Source organism: Asterias rubens, chromosome 6 (assembly GCF_902459465.1).
Source record: "Asterias rubens chromosome 6, eAstRub1.3, whole genome shotgun sequence".
Taxonomy (NCBI): Eukaryota; Metazoa; Echinodermata; class Asteroidea; order Forcipulatida; family Asteriidae; genus Asterias; species Asterias rubens.
In genome coordinates, this window is record NC_047067.1 from 21,478,335 (window position 1) to 21,497,137 (window position 18,803).

An 18,803-nucleotide genomic window follows, 5' to 3' on the forward strand; every position below is an offset into this window, starting at 1 on the left:
GCCACCAAGTGGTTGTTGTTTAAACCTTTCGTGAATGCGCCTTTGCTGGCATATTTGATCGCCAAACGGGGTTGTGTCTCCTTATTTCTTCTCAATGGTGAGTACTTTTAGCTTACTTTTATCGTTTTAATGATTTTGAATGCTTTTAGCTTTCTTCCGTATGTATTTGGTTGCGTGTTGAATTGAAACAATGACTGCAATAAAGGATTCTGTGGTGGTACATTGTCTGCCATTAATTTGGTACTCTTGTGAAAATAGTGCCCAGTTTCCGGACGCCTGTCATTTTGAGTAATGTATAGCATGGATGGCATGGGCAACTGGGGGATATGGCGCCACCACTTTTTCACTCATTTTTACAAAAAGGTATATCTCATTGAGGTAAATTAGATACTATAGTATATGGATAACTTTCCGTATGGCGCCACCACTTTTTTACAAAAAGGGATATCTCATTGACTCTGACTCTGAGGTAAATTAGATACTATATTATTTCATATCGAATGAAAAAGTGGTGGCGCCGTACGGAAACTTTTCCTACTATATTATTTCATTTTGAGTGAAAAAGTGGTGGCGCCATACGGAAACTTTTCCTTATTTATAAATTAGTCCCACTAAATGTACGGATGCGTTCGACTACCAGTAGTAGCATTGACCTCCTGTGATTTCTTCCTCTTTGTAGATGGTCTATCTTACAATAATTAATATTACAAAATGTTGGGGGGGGGGGGGGTTCCAGCCTTGTCAGCTGTCTGCTGAATCATTCATGAATTGAATTGAATTGAATGTCTTTAAAATTTTATTAACAAAAACTAAATTATAAAGAATAACAATTTAATTTACAATCTTGTTCCAGAAATGATTTCTACTTTATTAAAAAGTTTTATTTGATTAAAGGAAACACTACACTTGTTTGTAAGTTTGTTGACGTCAGGGTTATTTAAAATCCAAGGCCTGAAAAATGACTCACTCCTTTATTCTCAGATTGAGTTTTTCATACATCATGCAAGCTTTGATTGATGTCAAACCTGATGAGAAGCCAAAACTCTTCTGCATCTGCAAGACACCAGATGACGGAGGGTAGGAATTTATTTTCTTAGATTAGAAGGGCCTCTGTAGAATTGTACAAGGCAGTATATGCAATTTCTTCTGATGTACTTTATGTGTTATTCTCATGGAGCGTTCTACCTGAACAGTTTTCCTCTGTTCAAATGCTAGTTAAAACACCTGAGGACCAGTCAAAATTATCTCTAAGTGGTCTGGCTGGCTTGAATGTAAAGTGATTGTAGAAAGGCATCAATATTTAGAATGGATTAGGACTAGTAAAGAAGATGGTAGACAAGTAAAATGACAAGCTTACTGTTTCCGCAAAGGGTAAACACTGAAATAGTTAAGGGCAAACTCTGTCATGGAATCTATTTTAATTATTTATTATTTTGCAACCACAGGCGCTACAAATAATTTATTGTAGATATCGCATGTGTCTTGAGTAAATACCTTTCCTCCTTTTAGGATAGATTTCCTTGACTGTTTAGGACATTTAACCTTTAGAGAATATTTTTGTTGATCACTTGATCTAATAGATAGACACAATGTGAGATGCCATGTAAAAGTTCCATTATGTTTGCACATATAGAAATGCAAAATAGTTAGACCAATATTTTTTTATTAGTCATGTGGAATATGATAATAACATTCACTGTCGGAATGATTGATAAGTTATCACAATTGAGCATTGTACATAATGGCCGTATTATGTGACACTCTTTCAGGTTCTACTTAGGGTGTGACAGCTGCCAAGGATGGTTTCATCCAGTCTGTGTGGGTGTGGCCCAACAGGATGCCAAAAAAGACGGAGCATGGCACTGCCACGCCTGCACATCTAGGATTGCAGGTGACCCTGCAAACAAAGGTAACAACAAACAGGGTGTGAAACAACCAGGCAGGCTACTCGTGTGGGATTCAAACCCAAAACCTTTGCCATTCCAGAGAAGATGACGAACAACTGGACAACCTCATTCTTTAATCATTTATTACCTTGACAATCATTCCCCCTTGTGTGGGGTTGACCAAAAAAAAACTAAAGGTTAACTTACTTTGAGAAAGTTTGTGTATGGTTAACAACACGTCTTGAATAGAACCCCGGACCACTCGGCCACCAATGCTCTACTATTTCTTTCTATACTTTCTGCTTTTTCTTTCATGAGAGGCTTGTTAACACTCGCTGCACAGGGGCCTAGTTTGGCAGAGCTGCTAAGTAGATTGTGTTACTGTGCACATTATTGCTAAGCAATCACTAACAAGGGAACAGTCTTGTGCACATCTTCACATAGCATTGCTCTGATAGTGACCTGTTTCTGTATAGCACACATTTTCTCCTGTGTGCTGTAAGCAGCTCTACAAAATAAGCCGCTGTGGTTTCTCTCAAACTCTTAGCGCACATTTACACCCTGTCGGTATTGTGCCCTGACTCCACATCGCTTAATTTTCCTTTCAGCTGCAAATGAGCACCATTGGCCTACTGGTCCCTTCATTATACCAGTCTCTGAGATGCCAAACGAAAACCCTAAATCCCCTGAAATTCCCGACCTTGCAGTTGACATACCCAGCCTTGCTGACGAGCTCGCCGACCTGCAGAACCCTCAACCTCAGCAGCAGCAGCAGCAGCTCCACAGCCAGGGGATGATGACCGGTGTCGCCCAAGGGACCGCTGATTGCCAAGGAGGAGCGTCTACTCGGACAACAATGGCGGAGGTTAACAACGAAGGGATGTCCATGAGACCTAGACGGGAACGATGTTGCTGCCCTTACTGTGAAGAAGACAGAAAAAAGTAAAAACTCTTCTTCTTTTTTCAAGTTTGTGTTTTTTTTTTTCAAGTTTGATTTTTTCTTTCTTATTTTGTTTAAGTATTTGGTTTTGGGTATTTTTGGCATTCTATTTAGCAAACATAGTAGGCATGTAAATTTTGTCCAGACACGCCTTCAAGCAGTTTTAAAAGCTGTGCAAATTTCCATTTGTGTTAGTTGTTGGCAACCCGGCAAAGGGTTACATATATGTAACATTTTCTGATTGGGCAGTTGGAAAGCTTCAACTTGCCGACCAGCTAAGAAAAGCTGTCTGCCATAATGAAAACCAGGCTCACTGGGTAGACCACTCAACATTTTCAAGATTTTTGTTCTACGAATACAACTTTGAAGAAACAGCTCTTTTAAAAAAACACTTGCAGTCTTGTTCCTAAATAACATACACCATACTGATTGATTGACTCTTTAGGAGTGGCATCACCCTAGGGGTCAGAGGTCACATTTGCCACATCCAAGCCTGCAGTCGCGTGTTTGCGAAGTCAACAGAGCTCAAGGCTCACTCAAGGATTCACACCGGTCAACAGCAAAATGTCTGCGACTGGCCGGAGTGTGGAAGCAGTTTCTGGCGATCTGATGAACTCCTGCGACACTACAGGACTCATACAGGTAAGGTGTTCCGGAAATGATTTTAATTTGAAGTTTTGGTTTTGTTGAAAAAAAAGTTTAAAATGCCTGTAAATGATACACGTGTTACATTTGTTGTTGCTGCTACCACTTTATCAATTCTGATTAATAACCCTTTTTCCCCCAGAAGTTTTTACAGAAAATAATCTTGCTAGTACAATCACTGTCAATTATTACCTTTTTGGAAAGAACTTTTTTATTACTTGAGCCCAAATAATTCTTTCTGTTTGGGGTTTGAAATTCACAGCCAGACGCCGCAAAGCTAAAACCACGCCCAGTAAAGTGGTTGGGGAATTGCCGCACATCTGCGACTGGCCATTGTGTGGGCGGGGCTTCAAGCGGGCTGACAAACTCCAACGACACTACCGGACGCACACAGGTACAAATATCACAAACAAATTATCATTAGATAAACCTCCCTACTCTCATGATCAAGTTATTTGGGGCTTGACAAAGTTAAGGTGTCACTAATTCCATACCTTTTTGACCTGTGCATGTTGAAATAGTGGAGTTTGTCAGCCCATTCATTTAGAGATCATCTTTGGTAAAATTAAAAAATGTTTAGTGAATTGAGAACATTTGTAACTTTTTTCCTTTCTTCACAGCTTCTTAACTTCATGATCCTATAGAAAGAAACTGGCACAATTTAAGATGAGAATATATTTTTGTTGAAAAGTTTCTTTTTTTTCTTGTCTACTGGGAACCAGGAGAGAGGAAGTACCAGTGTACACAATGTCTGAAGCGGTTCCTGCGTAGCGACCATCTGTCCAAACACGTCAAGACGCACGATAACAAGAAGACTAGAGGTCGACGGAAGCAGACTGGTCCAGCGAGTGCAGATCAGAACATGATTGTGGACAACGTGGTGCCCATAGCTGGGGGAGGAACATCCAATACTGGTAAGGAAAGGAAGAGAAGCGTTTTAATTGTGAAATACATTTGATTTTGAAATTGATGTTTATGTCTTATCAAGATTTTATATATACTTGTGGATATAAACTTTGTATTATCCCATTGAGATGTACATATCTTGTTGATGCCTGTTGGTACACTATTGATATCTTATTGATAATTGGTTGATATTTGTTGACATAATTAATATCTTGTTGAAATTGTTATAATGATCTTGTTGAAATTGTTTATTTCTTTGTGATATCTTGTTGGTATTTTATTGATAAGTGGTTGATTTCTTGATGACATCGTATTGTGTTCTTACTTTCATAATATCTTGTTTATTTCTTGTTGATATCTTGTTGATGCTTGTTGACAAAATGATATCTTGTTGGTATGTGTTGATTTCTTGTTGATACGCTTAAAATGTGTAGATATTTTGTGTAGATGCATTTACATTGATGATATAATTTTTGGTTATATATCTTGCTTATTGACTGATTTACCTCAGGAAGTGTAAAAGTCCAGATTTCACTGTGTGATTATATTCTGCGGAAATGTACTATTATACATCCAACATTTGTATAATAATAAACGGCTGTTTTTATATATCACATTCTACTGATATGTTTTTTTATAACCTACTGAAGTATTTATATTTTATTATATTATGTTGCCAATTCAATTTGATGAGACTTGTTGTTGTTATTTGTTGTTGTTGTTTATCAGTTGGTTATAATCAAGCTCCCATTGAAGGATCGGAAGAAGAGTCTAAAAAACAAGCAGCTGCCCAGAAGAGAATACAAAGACAGCCCTGTAGCTGCCCCAACTGCGTGATGGACACCAACAGGTAAGATGGTATACCCAACATACAGTTGGTGAAAGATATTTTATGTCATTCAATTCTACTCAATTATTTAAATTTTTATTTTACAGTTGTTGGTATCATTATAAAATGTTGCTAAAGATTTTGTGTGTACAATTTCAGACACGAATGACAACAATTTTTTGGGGCCACGACTAATGGTATCTTTGCTTATCATTATTTGTGTAAAAAAAGCATCTCTGGTACTTGCGTTGCTTTAGAAATGTGTTATTGGGACATACACTTATTATAATAATTTATTCCTAATAAAATCATCTACAACCTCATCAATTTCCTACTAATCATCAAAATTCTGTTTTTACTTTGTGGAGTTGTTGCACTTAATATTTGCATCTTTTGTGTTGACAGATTGAAATTATGTTAACTTCCAACATTAGTTTCATCCAAACATTATCTCTTTCTGAATTTGTTTTCATTCCAATAAATGAGAATAAAGTTACAGCATTGTTTGAGTTAGTGCCCTTTATTCAGAGATACTTTTTGTAGACTCTGAGTTAATGGAGTTTGTGTGAAGTAACATTTGCCTGATTTCCCCTTTACAGGCAACCGGGTGAACCAAGTCCCTTTGGTCCTAAGAAGCATTTATGCCACATTGAAGGCTGTGGTAAGGCCTTCGCTAAGACGTCCCACCTTAAGGCTCATATCAGGGGTCATACCGGGGAGAAACCTTACATCTGCTCATGGATGGGATGTCAAAAATGCTTCACAAGGTCAGATGAACTACAGAGACACTCCAGGACTCATACAGGTAAACAATAAAACCAAATCAGCAATTAATAAATACATCGTTTGGTTATTATCCACTACTAAAATTGGGTCAGTTTGAATCTGAAACCTGATAATAAATAGTTCTTCCTAAAATACTGTCAAAGTTAACCACAAAGCAGATGAAGATTTTGACCCCCCTCCCCCTTAAAAAACATTCCCCCCCCCCCCTGCAATTAAGTAAAACCTGACATTATCTAACAAAATCTTTTACTAAACACTCTTTGTTGTTTTCACTAAAAGATGAGAAATGAAGTTATCTAAGGTTGGTTTTATTTGATTGTTGAATCCTTATTCAGGGGAGAAACGCTTCTCATGTCCAGAGTGCCCGATGAGCTTCATGCGCAGCGATCATCTCTCAAAACACGTCCGGACGCACGACAACAAGAAGACCCGCGTACAGACGCAAGGGGAACGAGGTGAGAAGCGCCATCAATGTCCAGATTGCCCCAAGCGTTTTTGGCGAAAGGACCACCTAAAGAAGCACGCTAATACTCACCCAAACCCACAGGGTAACACTCCTAATCTCAGTAGTATCCAAGCGACGCTGCAGATCATTAATCAACCTCAGTCTGCACCCATGTCGGAAAGTTTGCCTCCGTTGGCCTCAACCTCTTCTTGAACTTTGTATTGTCAATGATTTCTTTTTTAAATCAATTTTTATTTCCTCTCAAAGATTTTTATTGTGAAACTTCCAAGGTAAAAAGTGAAACACTACTTCCAAAATCTGGGAGGTACTGGTTGTTACCCTAATCTTCTTCTCAACAAAAGATAAACAATATCAGATAAATAATGAGTGACAAAACAAATCAACAAAAGGAAACAAAATTCTGATACCAAATGTGTGCGATCTTTGAAAGTAAAAAAGCAGTTTTATGGAAGTGTGCTTTCATAACTTGCTGTATTTCTTGAAGACCCAAGGCTTAACAGCATCTAAAAGCTTAAGATAATACAATATAATTTGTTTTAAAGCAGTAGTGTTAATTTTGTACATTATTTTATTTGTGTGTAAATTCACTTTTTTTTTTTCCCCCGTAAAAGTTTATTGTTGATAGTTTAGTCTGAGAGCATTATGAAGTCGTGTTTGATTATTTAATTAGAAATGTTTTTTATTCTAAATGTTGTGTTGTTTATATTTCTGAGATCTGCTTCAAACACTGAAATAACACCGAGTGTATTATGGTGTTTGGTGTTTGCTTAGTGTCGAGACTAACTTTACCCTGGCCAGTCTTTTCTGCTTGTGATGGGTCTGTACCAAGAATGATTAACTAGCGTTTTTAGTAATAATCACCAGTTGTACAAATATACTCAAATATAAAATCAAGAAGTCATTATTTTAAAATGAAAATAACTTCCTTGGCCAATCGTCACTGTTGTTTGTCTTCAGCCTGTTAAGCACTGAGACAAATCTGTCTTGGTAGGTTACTTCATAACTTGTGCTTAGCGTGATGGCTATATCATCAGCGTAAATGTTTTGAATTCACTCGTTTCCTTGAGCAGGACCCTTCATCTTAATATCTGTTCGTTACCCAGGAGAGTAAACGGTTACCCATGAGGGTTGAGAATGATTACCTACGGGTGTGCCAACTTGGCTAATGGTGCTGCATACTCCTCAGGAGTCGTTACCTAGGAGAGTAAACGGTTACCCATGAGGGTTGAGATTGATTACCTACGGGTGTGCCAACTTGGCTAATGGTGCTGCATACTCCTCAGGAGTTGAAATAATATAAAGAGTGCCTTTGGCTTGATGAATAGTTGGTAGATAGCGCAAGTCGCTTGGTTTGATAATATGTATGAAATATATCATAACTGTTGCTTCTATACGCTCATTTCAAACTACTTTAGGTTTTTTTCACCAGATGAGTTCTTTGAGATGTAAATTTTTAGAGATTTTTTTAGAGCATTTGCCCTAGAGAACAGTGCTGCACAAACCGCTTCACTTTGGTATGTAAATAGGATGAGATGTTGAGGATGGGTGCCTTTTGTTTTAAACCATTGTACACACAACTCAATCACAGTATTAATGTTATATATTTTGAAAACTAGTGTAATTTTCTCGGTTGACTTTTTAAACCAATGTAGACGATGCACAACACCGCGCACCATGAAGAGTCACTCACTAGATTGTCTCAGCTTGTCAAACACAAACATTCTTGTTGACCAGGCAAGATATTCTTCCTACCGAAGTCTGTTTCCTGATTTTGTTTTCCTTGGGAAAAAAATCACAATTCTTCAAGTAGAATGTGAAACTTAATTTTTTTTTAGAGTATATTTACTTTCTCCTGACGATGATGTGAGCATACTGATCAAAACGTTGAGTTTCCAACCACAGGTTCTTTTCAGAACCAACACTACCCCAAAGAGATTTACACATTGTGCTACGGCAAACCTGGCCTGATTATAATACTTTTAATTAAGGTCTATTAGAGCCTTAGCTATGTGTACATATCGGTTAGCAATTCACGTCTGTTGACTGAATTTGCAAAATCAAGGTCTCCTTTGTGAAATGAAGCTGATCTTATAAATTGGGTATGTCATCGAGTAAATTTGTTTTATGTTAGTCCTCCAAATGACTTTTTTTTTAGTGTACAATATCAAAGGTTTGGAAGCAAAGGTTCAACATATATTTGAGAAATCCACAGATTATAAGTGCACGGTTTGCCTGCCTTTATTTGAAAAAGGATCTCGGTGGGAAAACTCTTCATGATGCTCTGTATTGGAATCTTCCAAATTGTTGTGATGTAAATATGTGAATTCAAATAATCACCATTTTAAAAGTAATTGATTAAGACTTTCCTAATCCCAAGTGTAATGTGCCAGTTTACAAACAGCTAACCAATCATGAATGCAGAATGGTTCATTGATGAATGTCCCAACTATAGTTGGGACCCATCTATAGTTGGGACAGGCCTTTTAAGTGCAACTTAGAGCAGGCTTAACTGTACTCATTTTGGGGCATAACATGGGTAAGAAATACATACAGTCTGCAATTTCAACACTCCTCCTTTGGATGTAATCTGTAAACAGAATCTCCACAGTGGCCAGTTTGACTTTGTTTTTTTAAAACAAAATCACTTTGTTTTCTACTAGTGAGTAAGGTAAATTAATTTCTCAATAAATAAAGGCCTACAAGTTAAGTTAAAATAGGAGGGTAGCAGTAGTGAAATCTGCAGAAAAGTGAAGAAAAAAAATTGTTAAGGTCAAAGTGAGAATAATTTCCAGTACATGTATTTGTGTCCTTAAAAGTTGGCTCCAAGTTGTGTGGATAGATTTGGGGGTACACACATTCTTTTAGTTACCATTACTTTTCTTAAAAAATGAAATGTTTGTTAGTTGTGGCAGAAACAGTACATGTATAATGAAGTTGTATTTTGCATTCCCTAACCCGGTGTGGCGGTTTCAACTTTCCGCCGTGTTCAGTTTTCCGAATGACCAAATACGGTAACATTACGTCATGCGACGCCTGCGCACGGCAAGCGAAAGTAGTCAATTGTTAGTGCCGTACTGAGTCACGGAAAAATGAACAAGGCGGAAGACTGAAACCGCCACACCGGCACTTTTGTTTTTTTGTAGGTGTTTTTGTTTTTTGCACACAATTTAGGAAATTTAATGAAGATAAACAAATGTACATTCTTGCAATCGACTGTTTTTATTTGTTAGTACTATATAATATTGTAGTTATGTACAATGAGCCAAGAAATTGTGTATACATCTAGGCTTGACATCGGGTACCAGTGTCATAGCTTTGTTTACTGCGCAACACTGTAGAATATTACAGAATACTGCAGAATCTACTGCAGAATCACGACTCAATGAGCCATAAGCGCAGATAGATCTCTGCAGTAACCAGAACCATGACAATGAAGCCTGGTCATTAAGATTTTTTAAATGACAAGGGGAACATTATGGGGACCAGTTACAATGTACCCATTTTTGCCATGTACGCAACCAGTTTAATGTCATTTTCCAATTGTGTACTTTATATCCAAAGGCACCCTTGTTGGTTTTGTGCACATAATTTACTTCTGATTATTCTCGGTTTGCCAAACCACATGAATCCCTTTTTTAAAGAATCGTTGATATCAACTCCAGACATGCTTATAAACATATGCTCATAATTGTGAACCATATTTTGTAAGCTTTATAGCAATGCTTAGCTGGCATCTTCTTGTTATATTTGTTCATGGAACTTAAAGCAGTCCACTGTGAATACAATGGCTTGAGCCATAAGCCAGCCATTCCATGCAGGATATCACATTGTTGCAGATGGTAGAAAATGGTGCCTAGATATGACTATATTCACTAACGAGTTTGTACAAGTTTTTAGATTTCAATTTATAGACGTGCTGGCTACAATTTGCACTCACAATATATACTCTGAAAACTACAACGCCCGAACCCAAATTTACACTGTATTAAGTTATCAATGGTGAATTTCCTTTGCCAATTAGGAATCCTAGAGAGTGCCTAGCTTCAACTGGATTATTGAAGATTGTATTTACCCATTAAACGTCGTGGTGCTAGTTACAAGAAGAAATTAAATCCTAAACATGTCTTTATTTTGTACAGAACACATAAGAAATTATTATGACAATATACTAGACATGAACTTAATCAGTAGGACAATGCGTGTCTCTATGTATTATTGTGTACATGTACATGTATATAATTATAATCATTATAATTGTCTGTCCCAAGTCATACAACTTGAAGCTTTGAAGTGTGCTAAGGTTGCCACCATTTAGTTGAACATAGGCTATTTTCCAAACCTGGGCTAAATTTCATAAAGCTGTTAAGCAAATGACTCTGCTAAGCAAATATCTTGGCTAAGCAAGAAATGACTAGGGTACCAGTTGCAGCAATGGCAATTGTTAGTATTCTGGTTGGTAAGCTATTTCTGATAAGCAAAAGTTGTCTGTGCTTACAGGCTTTAGATCTGGCACCATTCACCTTTTTGAAGTCACTGGTAAGAAAGTATAGGTTTTCAAAATGAGTGCAAAGGCTAAGAAATGATAGCGTTAATATAGTTGACTTTGGTCAAATCTAAAAGCTACAAAGCATAGATGCTTAAGCATTTTATTTATATGGCTTGGTTAAGACCAGTACCGGTAGTTGGGAAAACAGTTAGCTGCACTACAAGTCTGTAATTACTCCTATTATTCAACAGTTTTTATTGAAAAGTTTGTGTTTTTAATCATGAAAATATGTAATGTAAATTAAGAAACAACGGAATCTCACTTCATCCTCAGATTGAATTTGACGGAAACAGAAACCAATTTACTTGATAAATAACTTGTGATTAAATTTGTTGTTTGGGGTTTCATGATGAAGCAAGGGTCTACTCTAGGGTCAGACGAATTCAGGAATATTCACCAACCTCAATATATTTGCTTTATATAGAAAGTGTACACATAAGATATTAAAAATGTAAAATACAACACTGATGAATTTGATCCATTTTAAGGTTTGATTCTGAGACAACTTTCATTAAATACAGTGTAACATTGGGGTTTGGTTAAATTAACTCCCGTTTATAAACACTTTGCCAACTTCCATACTAACCATCTTTCTCTGGATTTCCGTAGGTGACATGGTGTCAACAAGGAGGGAGTCTGGATGATTTCTTAACAGCTTATTTTTACTGTTGTTATTCAATTATGGAATGGCATGGCCGAGTGGACTTGTGCACCAGACAGTTTCAGTGTTGTGTGGGTTTGGGTCCGAAGTGGCACTTATATCCTGGAGTTTGTATATACATTGTAACTGTATTGTTCTTCATATGGGACATAAAGCAGCAGGTCTTGTGTGTTGTGTAGCACACTTAGAACCAAACGGCACACTTATTGCTAAGTGGAGGGGTTTGCCAGGTGTCTATGGCATGGTTGGCTGCAGACTGCACCATATCTCCTTGTAAACCTTGATTATGTTACCATGGCGAAAGTCTTCTTGCTTGACTTGTTGAAATGCTCAGAATTCTTTTTTGATATCTGTGGAGGAAAGAAAACATGCTTGATTTATTGACAACTGCAAATACAAGTCCCTTCACTATTAGCTCAATATGCAGTTGTGTACATCAGCTTTGCGGATGACTATTTCTTGCTACTGTAGCTGATCATTTCAGAACTTTGTTAAGTGGCATGAGAATGAATTGCCATTTATGAATCACATCTTGAGTCAACCTACTATCATTATTGTACCCTTCTTTCTGCTCTTCCGAGATGGTGAGCATTTGGACTCATTATTTACTACTCAGGGAGCCATTCAATGACAATGAGTCAGTCGATTAATCTGGGTTTGTTCTTGTGAGTCACAATAACTCAAATAGTTATTTGCGGAGTAGAATCTGGAGTCACTCGTCATACACACGAGATAAAATACTCACCACTTTGCTCAATTAATTTGCCCTTCCGTGTGCCTTCCAAGCCGGTGACAAATTGCTCAAATACTTGGATGCTCTTCAATAAACTCGTCTTCTTATAATCTGATTAGTGAAAACAAGAAAACATAAACTTATCACTTTGTGGATTGTAGTCCAATGTCATAATGTTGGTCTTAGTTGGTGTGTGCAAAAGAAGTTAGGAGTATTGTTTCTCACGGTATAAAACAGTACCAGACTATATCCTCTTCCAACCAGATTTTGATTATTTGAATATTCATGAAAGAGGTCACCAAAGTGGGTCATGTTGGACAATAATTACTTGCATACTCCAGGCCTGTAAGCTTCGTTTTTGAAAGGGCAAGGAACCCAAGGCATTTTCTCCTTATAAAGGGGCAACCTATAAGGAAGTTGTCAACTTCTACTGGGGCATTTTAAGGGCAACAAGGCAATGATACTCCCATCTCAATGATACTCGCATCTCTCTGTAAACTTGACAATGGATCAAAAGCTTCTGGTTTCAGTTAATTCAGATGAATCTAGCGTATTATTCAAGCCTCAACATTTACCTTCAGACTTGTAACTCTCTTGCCTTCCAGTCTCATTTTACTTCTTGAATAAAAAAGGTAAAACACAACTTAGAGGTTTTTCTTCTTCAAGTCTTACCAGGGAAACCTTCATGTACCTACCCTTAATCCTCTTCTTTGATGGAGGCTCATTTTCATCATTTGTAGCTTTTTGTTTTCTGTCAAACTCATCAATTTCCCTGCACAGCTGGCTGAATCATTGAAAATAAAAGAAAGTTTTTCCTAAATTAAAACAGGCGGCCAACTTTGGCGATTGTCAAAAACCACTTAACATCACCAACATAACATAAAACGAAAATCAGAGTCACAAGAAAATACAATCTTCAAATTTGGGACTTACAAGATCAAAAAAAAGTTGATCATAAACTATAGTATTTCAGGCCAAAATATTTCAAGGAAACTTTTCCACCACAACCCTCTTCGTACCATGTTAGTTATGTTTAAACTGTAACAACTTTTGTATCTTGTGAATATTGAGTACACCCTTTAAGAATCATTGGAAGTAGAGTTGTGATTTGTAAAGTTTCGACCATGCTCGAAAAGCTTACACACTAACACAAAGTAGGTTTGAGTTTTAATTCTTAAACACACTGGCAAAAATCCTAGGCTACATTACACCTTTGCACATCAGGTCTGGGTCTACTACATTGGAAGTAGAGGGCAGAGAGGAAAGAAATATCTTCACCTAATATCAGGGACAGTGAATGGATCAAAATTGTCCACATCTTTGGCGTCGAATGCAACACAGACTCTGCCCGTTTTCGGATGGACACAGAATGGACTCTTGAGTAAATGGTTGATTCCTTTACTGACGTTGACGTCCAAACGAGGGTAACAATACTGGAACTTGATCTCTGTTACAAGGTGCTGGCACTTCTTGACATTTCCCTAAGACAAGGAAATATGGAAAAAGTTATCATGGCTGTTTTCCGAGGTTCAAGAGATATGACAAATAATTGGTAGTTTGAAATTGCTTATTCTGGCTTTGAGATGGCTTACTTTGCTGACTTCCCCCATAATGCATCTCTCTAAACGATCCCATCTCTCGGCTGATGTTTTGGCGCGCTCCATCTGCTCTGCAAGTAGTTTCCTAAGATGTGAGGGCACTATATAGTCAAGGAAGAGCTTTGCAATTAATAGAACACTTCTTTGTTTATTTGGATTCTTTCTTGAAAGAACATGTCTGGAATTTCATCTTTGAGAGGACAGCGATATTTTTATTTTACAAAAGGCACTTCCAAAGGAAAATCTATGAGAAACTTTAGAAAGGGCACCAAGGCCAAGACCAGGGCATTGGAAACCATGTGGTGAACCAGATTTTCTGAAAGACTTATGAAAACAATGAATCTTAAAGATACTTTTTTTTTTCTTCTCAAGAGCTTTGTGTTTAAAGGATATTAGAATCATTGACAAGGGTCAAGACTTTCTCCCACGATGCTTTGTCTTCCATCAGACCCTGGTTCCGCAGAGCATATCCCTCAAAATAGTGATTGATGATTCGTTTGGCTTGCCTGAAGAAGGTAAAAAGAAGAAACGACATAATTGGATTAATGTATTAAACTGAAGTGTGTGAAGCCTGCTCAATGCTTAATTTATCTGAGCACTTCAACCAATAGCAACACATACTAAACGTGTGGACCATATTTTATATCACTGATGCGCCTTAGCAGGCCTGGAATTTCATCTTTGAAAGGGCAAGGCCATTGGAAACTTTTGAAGAGGCACCAAGGCAAAGACCAGTCCATCGCCTATGTGTAACTCCAGCATGTGCCTGTCAAACAAATAACTATGAATGGCTTGGCTGCAAAATGGATTTCTTGGCAATCTTATTGTATGGGGACTGTTTTATTATCACTACTTACTCGATGGAAGGATGTAGATGCTCTGGAAGACTCACTTTCTTGACTTGGTTCTCACCCCCCTGTTTAGTAAAAAAATATTTGAGATAAAGCCTGAAATGTTTGGTTCGAGACACACATTTGAAGGTTTAAAAATGCACTGTCATATTCAATCCCCACCCCCTCCTGTCAATACACAAGTCTTACCTTCACAACACTCAAGTATTCTGCAATTGCTGAGCGTGCATTCTGGGATAGTTTCCTGGCGGCCTCATCAGCGACCCAACAATGAACTCCTCTCCGGCCAGAATAAACCCACATGCGATGATCGAACCCAAAATCATCTTAAATACAAAAGAGACATAGAATTTAAATTATAATTTCGACTGATTTAAGTAAATATCAGGCAAGCAACTGCAGCTTGTCTTAAATTGCCAGGCACAGCGAGACAGTGAATGAATCAGCTAAAACATTGCATATGGATAGTGTATGTGTCTGTGTCTTGCTTTCCTGTATAAAAATAAATTGATAACAATAATCGTATAAGACTTGGAGGAATTCCTATGCATCTTTGTTATTCTATATTTTTGCACCGTCAGCAGAAAACATCGGTCACACAAAACTTTCACAAGGGTTTCCCTTCTTTTTCTGAAAAACTTGGCAATCAGCTGATAGGATTCACAAGTTTGGTAATTGGTATTCACCATTGACAGTACAAAGGGACACAGGAAGCTATTTACAATCCTTCCCCCTTTCTGGTTGTGAAGTTTAGAGAAGAATAAATGAAAGTTGTGAATACCATGAAGTGCTCGATCAACGATGCGGACTGCAATTCTCATAAGCGGCCAGCACTTTTCACAAATATCAGCTCCCCTAAAAGATGGAAGAGAAAAACATATAGAATTTTTATTTTCAAATGTAATTACTCCATTCTTTGGATGAAAATTTAGCCGTTTACTCAGGAAATACTGCCTTGACTTTACGAGATCGAAGTATCAGGCCTCTGTAAGTAGTAACCATGCCCATTGCCCCATAACACTACTACATGGTATAATAATTTCTGGGTTGAAATGCTTCCTCTATAACTTACTGACAGCACACCCTGACATCATCGTAGTCTGTCATATCGATATCAAATACAAGTTCCTTCTCTTGAGCTTGAAAAGATGCTGCTTTCACTGTCCTGTGATCCTTCGGCTGAAATATAAACAAAATATAAATAATCAAAGAACATTTCTGCAATTCCCCCCTAATGAAAATAAATCTTTCTTTGTGGAAAGTCTTAATTTGTTTTGAAGGCAATCTAGCTATCATTGATGGGGTTGAAAGTGAGGGGCATCTACGACAGTTTGCATTTTAAGGTCGATTAAATTCCTAAATGTCATTGGTGTTGCTTACTTACCCGGTGAGTGAAGACTGCGCCGATATCAATCTTGTAAGGACATCTTTTCTGTATTTCTTTCTCCATCTCACTCTGATCGGCAAACGACTGGTAGCGAATGTAGATATCATCTTTTAGCGTGAATGAGAACTCACGATTCTGGAAGTACGTCTTAGGCACTAAAAAATGAAATAAATCATCTGCAGTTAAGAATCATTCATGGACAATTATGTCATTGAACATTTGGTACTCTCGGATGTACCTGTGTCTGTTTGGTATGTACTGTTGTTTAACTTATTGACAAAAGAAACATGAACCATGTGAATTGTTTTATACACTAGTGACTACACAGTCATGACAATTTCTGGTTTTATTTTAAATTACACACAACACAAGTAACTTAAATTAACTATCAAGCTAAGAACAAGAACTGAAGCTAATAGTAATATAAAAGTCAGTACAAGCACCGACAAAAACTAGCTAAATTAATGATAGGACAAGGTTGATCACAATGTTTACAAAATAATGAAGTTTTTATTTATTAATAATTTCATCTTCCCAATGCCAATCAATCAATGCAATAATGGCCAATCAATCCAATATTAGTTGACATTGTTCGCTTACGTCCGCCGTAGTTGAGCCAACGGTAGTACTGATTATAAGGAAATAGACGTCTGTAGTACAAAGGCAATAATTCCGGCAGCTCATCCTGAGAATATGTAGATTTTGTTGTTGTTTCTGAATGATCGTTGAGCGCCATGACTTTCAATTGTTTGTTATGATCGGTTTTGTACAAAGTTCTAGTTATATATATGCCACAGTGTGTGACACTATATAATGCAATGTACATTCCGCTGGTGGTGTGTGTACATGATATAAAATTGGCGCGGAAAACATGGCAGGATGACAAAACAGAGGGCGCTGTTAATTTATTTTTACAATCTTGGCTTGGGTGGTAGGGGCGGGGACAAAGACATAATTGGGGGAGGGGATATTCAAACCAACAATAATAAAACTAAAAGAGGGAGACCATTCAACAACACAAGACACTGTAGAAAATGTTGAAGCGCCTTGACAGTGCCATGCATTTATTATGAGTCAAGGATGTCAACAGACAACAGAGTTATTTGAATAATAATTAAAATTATAATAAACAGAACGTTTCGATTAAGCTTACTTACTATTGTAAAATTTGATATCCAGATATTGCTTCTTCTTTTACCTTTTTATGTGAAAGCCTATATTACCTAATAACTCTGTGAAAAAATTGGCACCAGTCGAATACAGCGGGTATGTTGGGGGGGGGGGGGGGGGGGGTGTTGCATGCAATTATGTCCTCTATGCAATACTATCCGGCGGACATTATTGCATATGCAAAAAATGTCCGCCGGACGGTTTTGCATATGCAATCGTGTTCGCCTGGACGCTGCTGCATAATGCAACTGTGTCCGCCCGGACACATTTGCATATGCAGTTGAGCCGCCCCCGTGCAAAACCGTCCTTGCAGTATACTGACGCCCTTGGTCGAGCGACAGAACGTTCGCCACTTTTTTTCAAGCTAAGTGCATGTCATGGGAAATGTTCGGCCGTTGGGTATTCGCTGCAATCATAAAATACGTGAATATTCATGCTGCAGTGCACATACGTAGGTTCAGTGCATGTTTTTTGCATAGCCCCGGACACGATTGCATATGCAAAAGTTGCACATGCAAAAGTGTCCGGAGCGGACAGTATTGCATGGCGGACACAATTGCATCTGACAGGGGCGTAACAAATGAATTACATCACAGACCATTCAACATGGTTGGGAGGGGGGGGGGGTCAGTTACTGTAAAATAGGGGTTCGATATAATTATGAGGAAAAAACTTATACAATTTATGGTTGTGCAACTTTCCGTCTCTGCCACGTGCTCACACCAAATCTCTTCTTGTTGACGTTTAGGACGTCAACAAGAAAGAATGGACCATTTCCAAAGTAGGGGTGTTTAGTACAATCGAAGCATTATTGTTACACCAACAAGTTAATTTTACTCTAATTTCACACAATCTTAAAACAAATTTGAAGTATTGTGCCAATATTTTATTTTAAAAAGTCCTAAAATGAGTTATATTTAAGTAGTAGATGGGTGATTTTTTAAACTGCCCCTCTGAGCTGAATTTGTTGACACCCCTGTCATTAGTATAGGAGGCACATGTCACTATATGCAGTGTGTTTGGATGGTTTTGGCTGGCACGTAGCAAACTCACGTTTCTAGGCGCGTGGACTGAATTAAGTTGCATGGTTTGCAGTAGAAAAACCACTGAAATCCCTTCATTCGATTACCAATTATATTTTGTGGGGTCAGCAGTGGGCGTGTGGTATAGTCACTATCAGGTTTTCAAGTCAGCTACTTGTTCTCGTGCATTTTGTGTCAAAACATTCATTTCTTTGCCAAGCCATCGACCCACCAAGATCAAGAAGGGAGCTACCGAAATCGTTCCTGACGTTTCATTTTCAACAATCGGCTTACACCACCCACCATTGCTTCACTAGAGACAACAAGCTGACAGGAGTCTTGTGAGTTCCAATCAGTCACAATATTTACAGAGAACT

At 37.8% G+C, this 18,803-nt stretch overlaps 2 protein-coding genes across 6 annotated transcripts; one reads left to right on the forward strand and one right to left on the reverse strand.

The window, feature by feature from the left end:
- The first annotated feature begins 29 nt into the window (after positions 1-29).
- LOC117291239 (zinc finger protein 436-like) lies at positions 30-10,642 on the forward strand. 3 transcript variants are annotated; one of them, XM_033772854.1, is made up of 10 exons: positions 30-97; positions 982-1,077; positions 1,770-1,909; positions 2,495-2,828; positions 3,272-3,468; positions 3,734-3,865; positions 4,194-4,385; positions 5,107-5,227; positions 5,806-6,011; positions 6,328-10,642. In XM_033772854.1, the coding sequence occupies exons 2-10, from the start codon at positions 1,001-1,003 to the stop codon at positions 6,648-6,650; spliced, it is 1,722 nt and encodes a 573-aa protein (XP_033628745.1). In that variant the 5' UTR covers positions 30-97; positions 982-1,000; the 3' UTR covers positions 6,651-10,642. The 3 variants fall into 3 exon arrangements, with proteins under 3 accessions (XP_033628745.1, XP_033628746.1, XP_033628747.1); XM_033772855.1 differs by having other exon boundaries at positions 2,594-2,828; XM_033772856.1 differs by lacking the exon at positions 3,734-3,865.
- LOC117291241 (DNA primase small subunit-like) lies at positions 6,663-17,090 on the reverse strand. Of its 3 annotated transcripts, XR_004519146.1 has the most exons (13): positions 16,835-17,090; positions 16,232-16,389; positions 15,920-16,026; positions 15,629-15,702; positions 15,037-15,173; positions 14,854-14,912; positions 14,390-14,502; positions 13,991-14,088; positions 13,677-13,879; positions 13,094-13,182; positions 12,411-12,509; positions 7,698-12,015; positions 6,663-7,600 (listed from the first exon to the last, which is right to left on the reverse strand). XR_004519146.1 is itself a non-coding variant. In XM_033772858.1 (12 exons), the coding sequence occupies exons 1-12, from the start codon at positions 17,058-17,060 to the stop codon at positions 11,996-11,998; spliced, it is 1,383 nt and encodes a 460-aa protein (XP_033628749.1). In that variant the 5' UTR covers positions 17,061-17,090; the 3' UTR covers positions 6,663-11,995. The 3 variants fall into 3 exon arrangements, 2 of the variants coding, with proteins under 2 accessions (XP_033628749.1, XP_033628748.1); XM_033772858.1 differs by having other exon boundaries at positions 6,663-12,015; XM_033772857.1 differs by lacking the exons at positions 6,663-7,600; positions 7,698-12,015 and having other exon boundaries at positions 12,046-12,509.
- Between the last annotated feature and the right edge of the window lie 1,713 nt (positions 17,091-18,803).

Coding starts and splice junctions, on each gene's coding strand:
- LOC117291239 (XM_033772854.1), top strand. CDS start 1,001: ATGCAAGCTTTGATTGATGTCAAACCTGATGAGAAGCCAAAACTCTTC. Junction 2,829..3,271: donor TGTGAAGAAGACAGAAAAAA/GTAAAAACTCTT, acceptor TTGACTCTTTAG/GAGTGGCATCACCCTAGGGG. Junction 6,012..6,327: donor ACACTCCAGGACTCATACAG/GTAAACAATAAA, acceptor ATCCTTATTCAG/GGGAGAAACGCTTCTCATGT.
- LOC117291241 (XM_033772857.1), bottom strand. CDS start 17,060: ATGTACATTGCATTATATAGTGTCACACACTGTGGCATATATATAACT. Junction 15,703..15,919: donor GATGTCAGGGTGTGCTGTCA/GTAAGTTATAGA, acceptor TCCATCTTTTAG/GGGAGCTGATATTTGTGAAA. Junction 13,183..13,676: donor TTCACTGTCCCTGATATTAG/GTGAAGATATTT, acceptor TCAATGATTCAG/CCAGCTGTGCAGGGAAATTG.